The following is a 13,371-nucleotide window of genomic DNA, read 5'->3' on the forward strand; positions in this document are numbered from 1 at the left end:
CCACGAAGTCACTAACCCAACCCCCGCTCTCAGGAAAAGCCCATTTGGTGTTCATGCCCGCTTGCTACGTGACTCCCTTCCCCATTTGGTCCTGGCTTAATCCATTTTTACAACAATTACACTCTGGCAGCCCACTCAGGTCTCTCTGACAGCTTTCTTTCCCTCTGCTGTTTACCTCTGTTGTTCCTAAAATTCATTCTTTGATTTTTAGAGAACATGATCTCACCCTAGGTATCTTTCAGGTTGGGAGTTTCTTTCCTGTCACCCCTGGGGTCCAGGCCTCTCCCAGGCCAGACCTGGAGCCCTGACCTCCTGGCTCCTGGCAGCTCTCCCTGCCCCAGCCTCCACATCCTGTGACTCAGCCTCAGGGCCTTTGCACTTCCTGTCTCTTCTGCCTTGGTGGCCACCTCTTCCACACTCGTTTCTGCACATCTTCAGGTCCCTTATCGGAAAGGTCCCTGTCACTGCCTTGTCACCCTTCCTGCTAGGGCAAATTTTTAGGTTTGCTCTCCCCTCCACATCAGCTGTGAGGACAGCTGATTCTAGCCAGATGAAGTTCTCACATGCTCCTCCACCGCCCTCAGACCCACACCACAGAAGCAGTCCTGCTTGGCCCTGCACCGTCTGTACTGTCGTTCACACTGCTCACCAGCAGCGGCAGTCACACAGCTACAGCTGCCCTGGCCGCTTGGTTGGAGCTGCTTCTTCCCGGTAACAAGACGGCTGCCAGCACTGCAGCTCGGTGTCTCCTCTCCATCCCACCTGCACATGCATCAGCAGCCGCGGGGGCCCCAGAGGGAGTCCCCCATCTGGCCGGCGTGATGAGGGGTTTCCCCTGTGCACATCTTTCCCACAGGAGCTGTGCGGACGCCAGGAGTGTGGGGCACCCTTGCTGGAGGAAGGGAAGGCGGTGCCGGGCAGCTGTGGGGGTCTGCTATTCCTCCAAGGACTCTGGCACGTGGACAGAGCGGCTGCTTTACAAACACAACCGCCACTGCCTCCTTGACTGGTAGTTTCTGCTGTTTCCTTTTGCAGCACTGGGTTGAACCCAGGGCCTCTGGGCTAACTGCACCCCAGCCCTTTTTACCTCGAGACAAGTTCTAAGTTACCCTGACTGAGCTTGAAGTTGCGATCCTCCTGCCTCAGCCTCCAGAGCACTGGAATTACAAGTGAGCACTGCCGTCCCTAGCTCACTGGTATTTTAAGAGCACATTGTAGCAGCTAAAGCCTGTCCCTGTGCCCCTGACCTCAAGCTGCAGAAGGTGCCCCATCCTCTCCTTCCAGTGGCTCTGGAACCGGATCACATTAAAGACAGGAGACAGAGCAGCAGCCAGGAGCAGCTGCGAGCTGCTTGCTTTATTCAGAAATGTGCAGACACCGGTGCGGGCCGGGAAGGCCAGGAGCGGTCACTTTACAGCTGAAACCCCCACAGTGGGTGCAGGAGCTCTGGGCCTGGCGCCCGCCATGCTGTGTGCAGGGCCCGGACCCTGGTGGCCCTGGCCCACCTTGGCTCCCAGCATGGCGCTAGTCCCGGAGCACAAGCGGCGCCTTCACCTGCTGTGCCACCTCCTTGCCATTGAGCGCCTCCACGATGGCCAGCGCGAACTCGAAGCTGGTGCCCGGCCCGCGGCTGGTGAGCACCTGGCCGTCCCTCTCCACGCGGCTCTCGGAGTAGCTGTAATGATCTGCAGCAGAAAGAAGAGGCCACGTCCTGACGGGCAGCGCCAGTCACTGTTCCAGCACACTACTGCTGTCCCCTCCCTATGTGGCCGGCCCTGAAACCACTCACGGTGGCACGGAGGACTCGGCAGCCCCACACCCAGGCAATGGGGTGGCCATGTGGCCACCCAGCTGCTGGGAGCCCAGGAGCCCCAGGCCGGCGGGGCGGAGCTGCGCGAGCCAGGCCTCACCCTAAGGGCTCTGCAGCCCCTACCCGCTTCGGCAAGGCGGGGTCCTCCCAAGGGCTCCTGCCTCTTCCCCGGATGCCAGGCAGTCACCAGACGCCCAGGGCAAGGCCTGTCCCTGAGGCCTCCGCTCTGGCTCTTCCTCTGCACCAAGGTCCCTGGGCCCCAGCACCGGACGGGCCTCCGCCCCCTGCAGCATACTCCTCACTGCTCGACGCCCTCTGCCAGCCTCTGACTTCGCTGCTATGGCCACTTCCAAGGGCGCTCCTCCCTTAGCCCCGCCTGCCCTAGCCCTAGGGACACTAAGGAGGTGCCCCTGCCGGCGGAGGCGCTTGAGGGGCCCTCGTGACCCAGTCTCTGCCGCACCTCTCCATCGCTGTGGCGGGCTCCCTGGACTACTCCGTCCCCAGCCTGCTCCACGGCCGGGAAGGTAAGCACAGAGCTCCCGCTGCGCTGTGTGGCAAGGGGGCCCTGACTCTACTTCCTGGTATGCAAGATCCCTGGGGTACCCCCCAGACTGCAGGGAAAGGACCCTGTCCAGGGGGAGTGGGGGGTGGCCCGCTGCACAGTTCCGTGCCCCCCACCCCCTACCCCCGTCCCCTCCTGATGGCCAAACTGGGCCAGGACAGGTTCAGTGCTGAGCTAGGAAGGCAGCAGGGGCCGCTGGGGAGCAGGTGAGGGAGGCAAGGAAATCATCAACGGCTCACCTGCAACAGCTCTGCAGGTAACATCATACAGGCAGGGCCAAAGCTCACCAAATAGGTTTAAAATTCTCTTCAGAATCTCAACTGGAAGAGGCTTACCCTTGTCAACCGCTCCACCTAGTGGCAGTGACGAAGAACAGCCACGCAAGGAGAACCCCAAACCCAGCCTCCTGGGACATGTTTCACACCTCACGTGCAAAGCAGTACAAGGCATGGATTTTTTTTTTAAAGCTTCAGGCAAAGATCCCAGGAAATCTCTTCAGAGAAAAAGCCAGTGGGCCAGCGAGGGACACAGGGGTCAGGAACGACAGGCCACTGCCTGGGTTTGTCCATAACGCTTTCCTGGGGTGAAGCCGCAGCACCCTGTTTACGCGGAGCTAGGACAGCTAACAGTGGCCACCCAGGCCTGAAGCCCTGGGAGGCCCGAGACTTGCCACCTGGCCGTGGAGCCACGCCCGCTGTGCCCAAGCACAGCGCTTCTCCGTCTGCCCTTCAGCAGCTCTGAGCCTCCTAACTCCCTAGGGTCACTCCAGACCGTGGACAGGGAGGGCGGTCTTTATCCTGTGTCCTGCACGTAGCCCAGGACGGCCCCTTGTGTTGCAGGCAGGAGCGAGTGCCTGCTTGCCAGGCAGCCTTCAGGGTGCATCACACAGGTTAACCCCCAGAGCGCGGCAACGACCCCCTCAGGACACATGAGGACACTGGGGCTCTGACAGATTAAGGGACCTGCCACAGCCCCACAGCCAGCGGGTAAAACACAGACCTAATAGGAAAGAGCAAGCTGCAGCTTTATGCAGTAGCACATGTCTGTCATCCCAGCTCCCATGAGGCTGAGGCGGGAGGATCCCTTGAACCTAAGAGGTGAAGATCTAGCCTGGGCAACACAGCCAGAAGCCATCTCAAAAACAACAAGAGCAAGCTGTAGACCAATGCACTTAGACCTCATCTGAGTAAAAGTATTAAAAGGAGGTGCAGCAAGTGCAGAGAAAGTTCTCGAGCGCCACGAGACACTTCCCAGGTGTCACTTGTGACAAGAGGAGGGAAGGCGGGGAGGAGCCTGGCCTTTCAGGTCACCTTCTACACAGTTCACAGTCACCACGAACTGAGCGTGCTTTTTACAGAGATAATTCAAGAAATCCGCAAGCTTCCCTGACACGTGTGAGGGCAGCGTGTGTGCAGGGAGAAGGCTGGGCTCGGGCCTTTCCTTTGGACCTCGGGTGAAAGGGCACTTTCTGAACCTGCTGTCGGGGTTGAAAATTTACCCCAGGCTGCTGACAGTGTGTTTGGAAAGAACACTCATTAAACTGGTGTTTCGCGCTCGCCTTCCATGTGCGACAGTCGGGGATGGCCCCCACCCCGCCAGGCTGGGCCCTGCGAAGGGTGCGAAGTCACAGCGCTGCGAGAAGGGCCTTCTGTGCGCGAAAACTAAGCTTGTACTTACTCCCATTCATCATCTTGTCCTTAGCAAGTGGGTGCGTGGTAACTTTGCTTCCAAAGCCTATTTCATGAGCCAGCAGAGCCGTGGGACCTAAAAATAAGATTAATAAAAAGATCTGAGCGCAGATGCAGAGAAACCCAAGCTTTAGAAACTGCAACAGTAAAAGCATTCTTCCAAATCAAGAGGCTCTCATCTAAAAAGAGACATGCTTCTGAAATGGAACGCTGCTTAGAATGAGGACGGTTTTATGAGCCACTTGCTGAGCGCATCTGGCTAAGCTTTGCGCGAACTCAAAATACTACAGCGCCATTTAATCGAAGCTCCCCTTGCTGCCCAAGGGCACGTGAAGGTGCCGCAGCGCCCTGCACGGGAGGCCAAAGACCGGGCACCGGGCGCACCGCCTCTCAGAGAGCACACAGGCAGCTGGCACCCTCTAACTTCTGAACCTTATTTCTCTTTTACAATTTTACCTTCCTAGTTCAAAGTGGAAAACGAACATCCATCCATCGAAATATACCTAGAAGTAGGGAATTAAAAAGAACAGCACACTGCCCAGAAGCAGAAACTTGGGGAATTACGCTACAGCCTGAGAAACAAAGGCACAAGGGACTTTCCTAAAACTACTCAGCAAAGAACCGTGCAGGAAGGTCAGCTTGTGCTGCCTTATTCCCTGCTTCTTAAGATGAAGTCTTTAAAACACCTGAGCACTAACCCAGATTTATAGCCCAGTGTATTCCCTGGAAACGGTCAACCTCAGTGACAGCCACAACAGATACTGTAAACACCAGTCCTCAAAGACTAGAGTCAAAAAGATTGTGGTCATTACTACCTTCAAGCTTTCAAAAGGCTTTCTTTTGCCTTATTTCTCTCAGCTGTGTGTGTAAGTGCTCTGGCCTCACACTGCACCAGGACGAGAACACCTGCTGGCCTGGCCCGTACCTGCCAGGAGACAGCAGTCATGGCACTGAGACTGCGCTCTAGCCCGATCAAGACAAAGCAAGAGCTGGGCGTGGTAGCGCACACCTGTAATCCCAGCACTTGGGAGGCTGAGGCAGGAGGATTGTTGCGAGCTCAAGGCCAGCCTGAACTGCATAGCAAGACCCTGTCTCAAAAAGATAAAAAACAAAAAACAAACAAAAAAAAACAACCAAGAGCACCCAGTACTGAAGCTCTCTGCCTAGTATCAAGTGTCCACCTCAGACCAAGTCTGGGTGTAGCTCTGCAATCAAAAGTTTCTAGACCAGGTGTGGTGGTGCACACTTGTAATTTCAGCACTCAGAAGGCCGAGGCAGGAGGATCGCTGCAAGTTTGAGACCAGCCTGGGCTACAAAGTGAGTTCAAGGCCAGCCTGAGCTGCATAGCGATACTCTGTCTCAAAAAGACAAAAAAAATAAGACTCAAATGAGCCAGGCGTGATGGCGCACACTTGTAATCCCAGCACTCAGGAGGTTGAAGCAGGAGGCTCTCTTTGAGTTTGAGGCCCGAGTGGGCTAAATAGTGAGTTTGAAGCTAGCCCAAACACACAGCGAGACCCTGTCTTAAAAACGAAACAAAACAAAACATCTCAAACAAGCCTCTACTTCTCTTCTACACACAGCACAGCCGCGTACGGCAGTGACTTTTAAGGCACCGCTCAGTGTTTATTGAGGGGACGCACGGTCACCTCTCTAGTTATTAAGATCTGGAGACCTAAGGAATCCACACCACCTTCCTCTCAAGCTGCGCCCCGGGATGACCGTGCAGGGAGGAGCACGGCCACAGTGAGGCAGGAGTGCTCGGGTGCTCCCCTCACGTTGGTAAAATTGCTGCCTACGACATTACTGTGGTAAGCTCGTAACTGCTGCATGCAGTGGCCTGAGAACCCTATTTGGGAAGTCAGATGAGATACGTGGGCTTGCACAGCTTGAGGTTCCCATGTAGGTCCCGGCCTTGCCGCCCTCCGGAGCAGCAGAGAGCCAGCACTGAGGACGGAGCCAGCAGAAACCTCGACCCGCAGCGCCACCCAGTGGACATGGGAGGAAAAGAGCCAACTCCTGGCTCCTGTACATCCCCTTCCCGAAACCTGTCCTGGACCTGGATCCACCAAACTGAAGCTCATGCTATTCTGCTCAGGAAAACCTCGCTTCCGATGTGTCTCTAATTCCCTCAGTGTCAGGGGCTGCCATTCTTTGAAACAGCAAACGGTCAGAAGGCTCAGCCAGCTGGCCACTCTCAATCTCTTCGGTCTGCTCTGTGCCACCCCATCGCCCGCACCCCTCCTCCTGGTCCTCACGCGGAAGCCAGGATGGCAGCTCAGGGTCACCACCGTGTAAAGGTGCTGCAAGCGTCCTCTTTCCTGTCGCTTCAGTTATGGCCAGGCGGGTCCCCAGCATGGCACACAGCTGCCTGGGTGTGGGATGCCACCTTTCGATCTCAGTGACACTGAAGGACAAAGTATCTACAGGGTTTGTTTCAACAGAATTGTAAGGGAGGCGGCCCAGGCAAACCCCTGCTTTCTTCCTTTGGTCAAAGCATCTGGAAGGAGCCCCGTTTCCAAAGGGGACCGTCCACTTTCTCCCCAGAGGGGAGGCGCTGGGGGCCGAACCGAGGCCCTCACAGGTGCTATGCTCACCCTCTACACTAAGCTGTGCCCCGGCCCCCAACTGGCAAGCATGAAACAAGACAGTGCCAGAGCTCGGTGCCCTGCCTAGGTGACAGCTCCAACCCTCTGACATGACAATGTCAAGGACCCGGCACCGGGCGGTGCCCGCTCTGCCGCTCTGGACCTGCTGCCAGGACTCGGTGTTGGTGCTCTGATGCAAAGGGCTGGCCCACAGCTTCTCCTAACAACCCCGCTGTACTGCCACCAAGGCAACAGGACAGACTCGGATGGCACCGGAAAACACACTGACTGAGCTGCGGACCCAGGGACGTCCACGGAGCACCGAGGACCTTACGCTAAACTGCACGGCCCAGGGCCTCTCACACCGACAAGCAGGGACACCAGGGCGAGAGGCGGGCTGTGAGTCCTCAGCCAGGCACAGGGCCACGCGCCGCGCTGGATTCCTGCTGACTCCTGCGCTGGCAGCCAGGCCTCCTGGCAGTGAGATCTGCTGCACCAGCTGTTTACTGAATTCCAGCGGGCCCACTCTCCTCCGAGGCCAGCCATGCTGAGCAGTCGGTTCATGGAATGCAGACCACGGGCTCAGAGCGCAGGGAGAGCAGCACTGCGGGACTCACTGCCAAGACGGCACAACTTCACGTCGCCCAGGCTGAGCCCGCGCACAGACGCCCAAGCTGCCCGCAGGGAGCAGCTTTGGCGAGGGCCCGGTGCAAGCTGGGCGCGTTACCTGCACAGATGGCGGCGATGAGGCCCTTCCTGCCCTCCTGCTCCTTCAGGATCTCCTTTACGGCCGGTGACTGGGCAGAGAAAGCAAAGCACAGCCGGTCACCGCGAGGACACAAGTGGGCCGCTGCTTTTAGCTTAAATGACAACAGCTTCAATCTACTTTTTAAAAAATATCACTAAATCATCAATGTGAAAATTATCAAATTCACAGCACATCTAGACTCTTAATCCCCCAGGCACTGATCCTAAGGCATTTTGAAATGAGAAGAAAAAGTTTCCCCAGGCACATCTGACCCTGTCCGTTCCGTGCTCCAGGGAAAAGACAGGAAGCAAGTGAGGAGGGACCTGTGTCTTCCTGGGCCTGGGGCACAGGAGGATCCGTCCCCAGCGTCCTGTGCCACCCACCCTGCATGGATGCCACCCCTGCTGGGCACACTGGCACCTGCAGCCCTGTGTTCCACACCCCCCCAGCCCCACGGCTCAGCTGTCAACCGACTTCTGATCTAAGCTGACCCATCACAAAATCGTGCCACTCTCCCGCTGCCAGGGACGAAGCACGGCCTCTTACTTTGGACTGCTCTACCAAGTCAGCTGACTCCGGGGGAAATGTTACTGGAACTGGTTTCTGGAACCCATCTGGTTAATTTTAGTTGTTCCTCGTCTGCTTTCAGCCTCCTCCCTGAGCGATCGGGTAATAACCCACTCAGCAGCATATGCACTGATGCTGAGCGCTTCCTTGCTCCTGCCTCTTTGTGATGTGGAACAGAGGGGATTTTTACCTCCGACAAATTCTGAGCGCCCAGGTTGCCTCCGGGAAGAACCACCACGTCATAGGGGCCCTGGCACAGTGGGAACAAATGGAGAACAGTTCATTTCAAACAGACACTGAAATAACAGTCTGACCACTTGCACTTAAATCACAAGCAAAATACAAGAGACAATCCAAGCACCTATCAAAGAACAGTTAGGAAGTGACAGAGTGCATGTTTTAACATCAGGAGGGCCTGGATTGGATTCCCAGAATGAAAACAAAAAACAACAATCAAACTAAAAAAGGTTAAGCAAATATGGTGTCCCAATGATGGAACGTTTTTATAAGTAGCAAAAATTGCAGAAAATCTGGATATAGTAACATGTTGTAAAGCATCACGTGTAATAAAAACCACATTCTTGTAAAAAAACAAAAATACGCAGAGTACAGTGGCTTGTGTCTATAGCCCCATCAACTCAGGAGGCTCAGGCCGGAGGATCTCTTGAGCCCAGGAGTTCATGACCAGCCTAAGCAAGACAGTGAGACCCTATCATACACATAAAAAGACCAAACTATGTATACTGTATGTGCACAGATGTGTGTATGTGCACACAGATTCTCACAGACCAAGGGACATCGGCTGGAATAGTGAGTGTGGGCTTGTAGGGAGGAGAAAGGGACACTGTTTTGGCTTCTGTCTGGACACCCCCCGCAAAGCCTCATGCAGTCATGGCTTCTTCAGAGGGGACCAGATCTAGAGTGTGTGACTGATTCAGGTGCAATGCTGGGGTTCAGGGTATGTAGTTACTAAATCAGTCCACAGATTGTTATGGCATTGCCCTCTTCCCAGTGGCCTAGACAGAGTATCAGTGGGTCAGAAAAGAGCTGCTAAGGTCCCCCGCTTGATGCTTTTACTATCTTCTGCTCACCACGAACTCTTTCTCCTCTGCCATGTCCTTCTGCCAAGCCACTGTGCCTAGGAGCCAGCCAACCATGAAACCTCTACACACCGTGAGCTAAATAAACCTCTACCCCTTTAACTCTGGATGTCAGGTGTTTTCCTCAGCAATGAGAAAAGTAACATATTCATCGTTTTGACTTTACACTTATGTCTATATTGTATGAATTGTCCTGCAACAGGAATAAAGGTAGCAATTTCTAAAACTGAAAGAAAAACAAATTTTAGGTAAAAAGCGTAAGAAAAACACTTTGAACATTAAGAAAAACAGAATTTGGTGAGGGAAGAAAAAAATGACAATATTTCAAGTGACCCAAACACCAGAACATCCCAGATAAATCTAATTTCCAGCTTGCTGAGATCAGAAAATGGAAACTGTCTTAAAGATATTAAAAAATTAGTCATTAAATAAAATTTAAAAAGTGTATAAATTTAGTACATTTACTTTTTAGAACTACTTACAATCACAAACATCTTATGTTTGTTTTAAAACCAAGCAAAACTGAACAAAAAATGTGTGAAGGATGAATTTCTTTCACTCCTTTTAGAATCTGAACTTAACAAATACCTACACAAGGTAACCACTGACCTAAAACACCCAGACACTGCCAGACAAAAACTGAATAAAGGGAATATTTACTTCTACTTTGTGCTTCTACCAGGCTGTTTCGAAGTTTCAAGAATTCAGATGTGAGCATTAATGGTCTAATTCTCCACAGAAAGGAGGAAACCTTCCCCACCTGCAAGGACAGCCCAGCAGAGGAACCTGCTCTGGCTCCAGCGGGACCATCACAGCCCTCAGGAGCCACGTCTGTCCCCAGATGAGACAGCCACCTCCTGTCACCTTGGCCTCTTACACCTGACCCTATGACAGGGTGAGCACAGGGGTCTGAGTGGGCCTGTTGCTGAGGAAAGAGATCCCAGCTTTCCAGAGAGAACCAACAGTCAGTGATTCGTAAAGGAGGCCCATCGTTCTAAACAGAATGACACCGGGACACGCTGTGAGGAGCCTCTCAGCCTTCCCTTGATGTACCCACTAAGCAAGGATGAGCTGTTCCCTATCCAGTGAACCACACACCTACTGAGTCGCTGAAAGCAGAAAAGGTAAAAGGTAGCTGCAGAAACAGGATTAAGGGAGCCAGGCATGTTAGTGCACACCTATAATCCTGGACCTTGGGAGGCTGAGGCAGGACGATTAGATGTCTGAGCCCAGCCTGAGCAACTTAGTGAGACCTCTGTCTCAAAATAAAGTCAAAGACTAGAAACAGGAATAAAAAGTAAAAGAGAAATGGGACAGCTGATTCTTGTATCTTGTAAAAAAACCCATTTTTATCAGAAGCAAGGATGCCTTTGTAAGCCAGAATACCAACGACAGAGCCAGCACCCACCAAACACCCCCCCAGCCACCTGGCACCCGTTTACTGAGTACAATGGGGTGCCCAGCAGTGGCCAAGTTCCCTGGACACAGAAAAGAATGGAAAGTCCTTGGCCTGCCAGCACAGTGGGGAAGACTCCCAAGCAAAGCAAGTTTCTAAATGAGTCTGTGCTAATGACCACCTTCGATGCGCCGGGAACGAATGAAAAACCATATGAAGGGAGAACTTCAAGTATGGAGAACAAACCTCCTTTTTTGCCTCTTCGAGACTTGTGTCAGGGCAAATGACAACATCCCGGCTACACTGTACAGGGTCCTTCCCAGCCAGTCCTGCAACGGTGACCTTAATCTAAAAGAGAGACATGGTGACATTTAGGAATGCAGAAACACAAATTCTGAGTCAACATTTTCATAGCTTGCAGGTGTTTTAAAATAACAGCAGGAAATACTGCAACAAAACCATGTTGAATTTAAGCTACGATGCTAGCTAAATCTGTTCACTAACTAGGTCTGTCCCCACAGCCTTTCGCCCGTAAGAGTTTTGGTTTGGGAGATGAATTACACCATCATCCTATTAATAACCCATCCTGTAAGGTCACTGATGCCATTTAAACCTCACCGTGTTTGCCTAAGATAGAAATGCAAGTTAAAACAACAAAATACCACTTTATCTTGCAAATGTCAAAAAAGCTGATGATACCAAGAGGCGATCCGGCAAACAGGAGATTTTCCTACGCTGCTGCTGGAATACAGACTGCTTCACACTGGAAGGCATGTTCACACAATGTAAAACTAAGCAGCCTATCGAAAACGACTTTGATTTCTGAGAACCAGTGAGGTATAAACAGACTGGGGCAGACTGCCTGGGTCTATGTTCTGGCTCTTCTCAAATTATTCAGTAGCTCGGCACCTCCGTTTCCTCAGTATCGAACGCACAGAGTTGTTGTAAGGTCTACAGAAGTGCTTAGAGTGCAGGTGGGTACAGTCAGTGCCATTTAAGTGCTTGCTGCTGTGCTGGACACGGATGCACGGGGCATGCACGATACAGCTAAACACGCAGGAAACCGACAGGCTAACACTGCTGCTCAGGCACGCATGGGTCCACACGCACTCATGTGACGATGGAGGCTGAGCTGAGGGTCAAAGGCCTGGCAAAATTTACAAAGGGGACTTCAAGTGTCTTTCTTTTCTTTTTTCCTAGTACTGGGTGTGTTTCTCTTTAAAGGCTGGGCACAATAGCACATATCTGTAGTCCCAGCTATGGGAGGCTGAGACAGGAGGATCATCTGAGCCCAGGAATTCAGGGCCAACGTGTGCAACAGAGGGAGACACTAGCTCAAGGATGGACAGATGGATGGACAGCAAGGAAGGAAAGCAGAGAAGGGAGGAAGGAGGAAAGCAGGAAAAAACTGGTCTGAAAGGCAAAATGTAAAAAACAAAGAAGGCAAGATGCATTAAACATGGGTGTGAATAAGCAGGTTGTTACTATAAATCACTGTAGTGTTGTATATATTTGAAGTATTCCACCCAGCACTGGGGATGGTGTTTTATTCAATGTGACCTACAAGGAGGGCTAGGAAACAGCAGGGGACTCACCCCCGCACGCCTCATGACATCCACGGGGATGACCGTCTCCATCTCCTCGGCTCCTTTGGCCAGGATGACCAGGGCTCTCTTTGAAGCCATTTTTAGGTTGTACTTTTTAAAGTCTTTATAAAAAAAAAAAAAAAAAAAGGAAAAAAAGAAAAATATTTTAAATTTTCAGTGGAACTGTACAATATCCAAACATTTTTAGTGTTGGGACCTTTTCAAGCAAAGTACCTCCTACGGAAATAGTTCGGATAAACACGGAAAACAGCATTTAAGTCACTACTGCCATACACAGCAGTATCCATGGCTCTAAGACGAGAACCGTAAAGCTGTTAACGCGTGTTAGTACTGTTTGCATTTTCCTTTACGGCATTTTCTTAAATTCAATTTCTAAAATCCTGCTAAATCCGCAGCTCCCTAAAACACACGTCTGTAGATCTTACACGTCACACGGTGCCCTTCACAAAGACTATCTCAAAGCACCGTTTCACAGAAAAGCGGCAAAAACTTAAGTAGCTCTGTCGCCGCGAGCTCGTAAGGGTTCTGGGGCGGTTTCTGCTTTAGTTCTAACGACCACCAGAAACGTGGGTGGAGGGCTGTCGAAGCCCGTTCGCGGGCGGGGAAGACGGAGACCGCCGCACCGAAGCGAGCGCACCAGCTGCTGCGCACGCCCCCCCGCTCCCGCCTGTCCCCCTGGGGCGCTGCCTGCACGCACTCCGGGCTTTACCGAGCCCGTTTCAGGGAGCAGCGCGCTCCGAGCCGCGAGCCACGCCGCACTCCGCAGGCCACTCAGGCCACCGCGCCCGCCGGAGCCGGAACCCTGCCAGGCCCGCGCGCCTGCCCACGCGCACGCGGGGCCGGCCTGCACCCCGCGCCCCTTCCAGCTCTCGCAGCCCTGTGGGGGTCCCGCGGCCGGGGACCACTCACCCCGACACACTTAAGCGGCACGCGCGCGCACCGCCCACCCGGCCCTCACCGTCTCACTACGCAGTCTCGTGCCGCTTCCGGTCACTGTGCGTCACTTCCGGACGAGCTCACCCCAGACTGCGGGGGAAGAAAACCCACGAACTCCTCCCCCCGCGCCGCTCCGAGAATGGCACAGTCCCGCCGGGCAGGCGCGGTGGGTGCGAGCGCTCTCAGCACGGGTGCAGCGGGGGACGTCGCGAGTTGCTCTATGAAATGGATTCATTCCTCCGTGTTCCTCTTGTGCACTCCTGGATCCCTTTGTTCCCCTTTCCTGCACCGTCTTCCGCTTTTACCCCGCTCCAGGTGCTAGGACTCCTCCTGGTCATCCTGGCCCCGGCCCTGCCCCCCACAGTTTGT

At 53.5% G+C, this 13,371-nt stretch overlaps 1 protein-coding gene across 4 annotated transcripts; it reads right to left on the bottom strand.

The window, feature by feature from the left end:
- Positions 1-1,324: 1,324 nt before the first annotated feature.
- Park7 (parkinson protein 7) lies at positions 1,325-13,122 on the bottom strand. Of its 4 annotated transcripts, none has more exons than XM_005404063.2 (7): positions 13,025-13,122; positions 12,055-12,167; positions 10,706-10,807; positions 8,154-8,213; positions 7,376-7,445; positions 4,050-4,136; positions 1,325-1,685 (listed from the first exon to the last, which is right to left on the bottom strand). In XM_005404063.2, exons 2-7 carry the CDS (start codon positions 12,142-12,144, stop codon positions 1,525-1,527), a joined length of 570 nt encoding a protein of 189 aa, XP_005404120.1. In that variant the 5' UTR covers positions 12,145-12,167; positions 13,025-13,122; the 3' UTR covers positions 1,325-1,524. The 4 variants fall into 4 exon arrangements, with proteins under 4 accessions (XP_005404120.1, XP_005404119.1, XP_005404121.1 ...); XM_005404062.2 differs by having other exon boundaries at positions 12,976-13,080; XM_005404064.2 differs by lacking the exon at positions 13,025-13,122 and adding an exon at positions 12,764-12,786.
- Positions 13,123-13,371: the final 249 nt, after the last annotated feature.

Source organism: Chinchilla lanigera, unplaced genomic scaffold, assembly GCF_000276665.1.
Source record: "Chinchilla lanigera isolate Chin_1 unplaced genomic scaffold, ChiLan1.0 scaffold00085, whole genome shotgun sequence".
Taxonomy (NCBI): domain Eukaryota; kingdom Metazoa; phylum Chordata; class Mammalia; order Rodentia; family Chinchillidae; genus Chinchilla; species Chinchilla lanigera.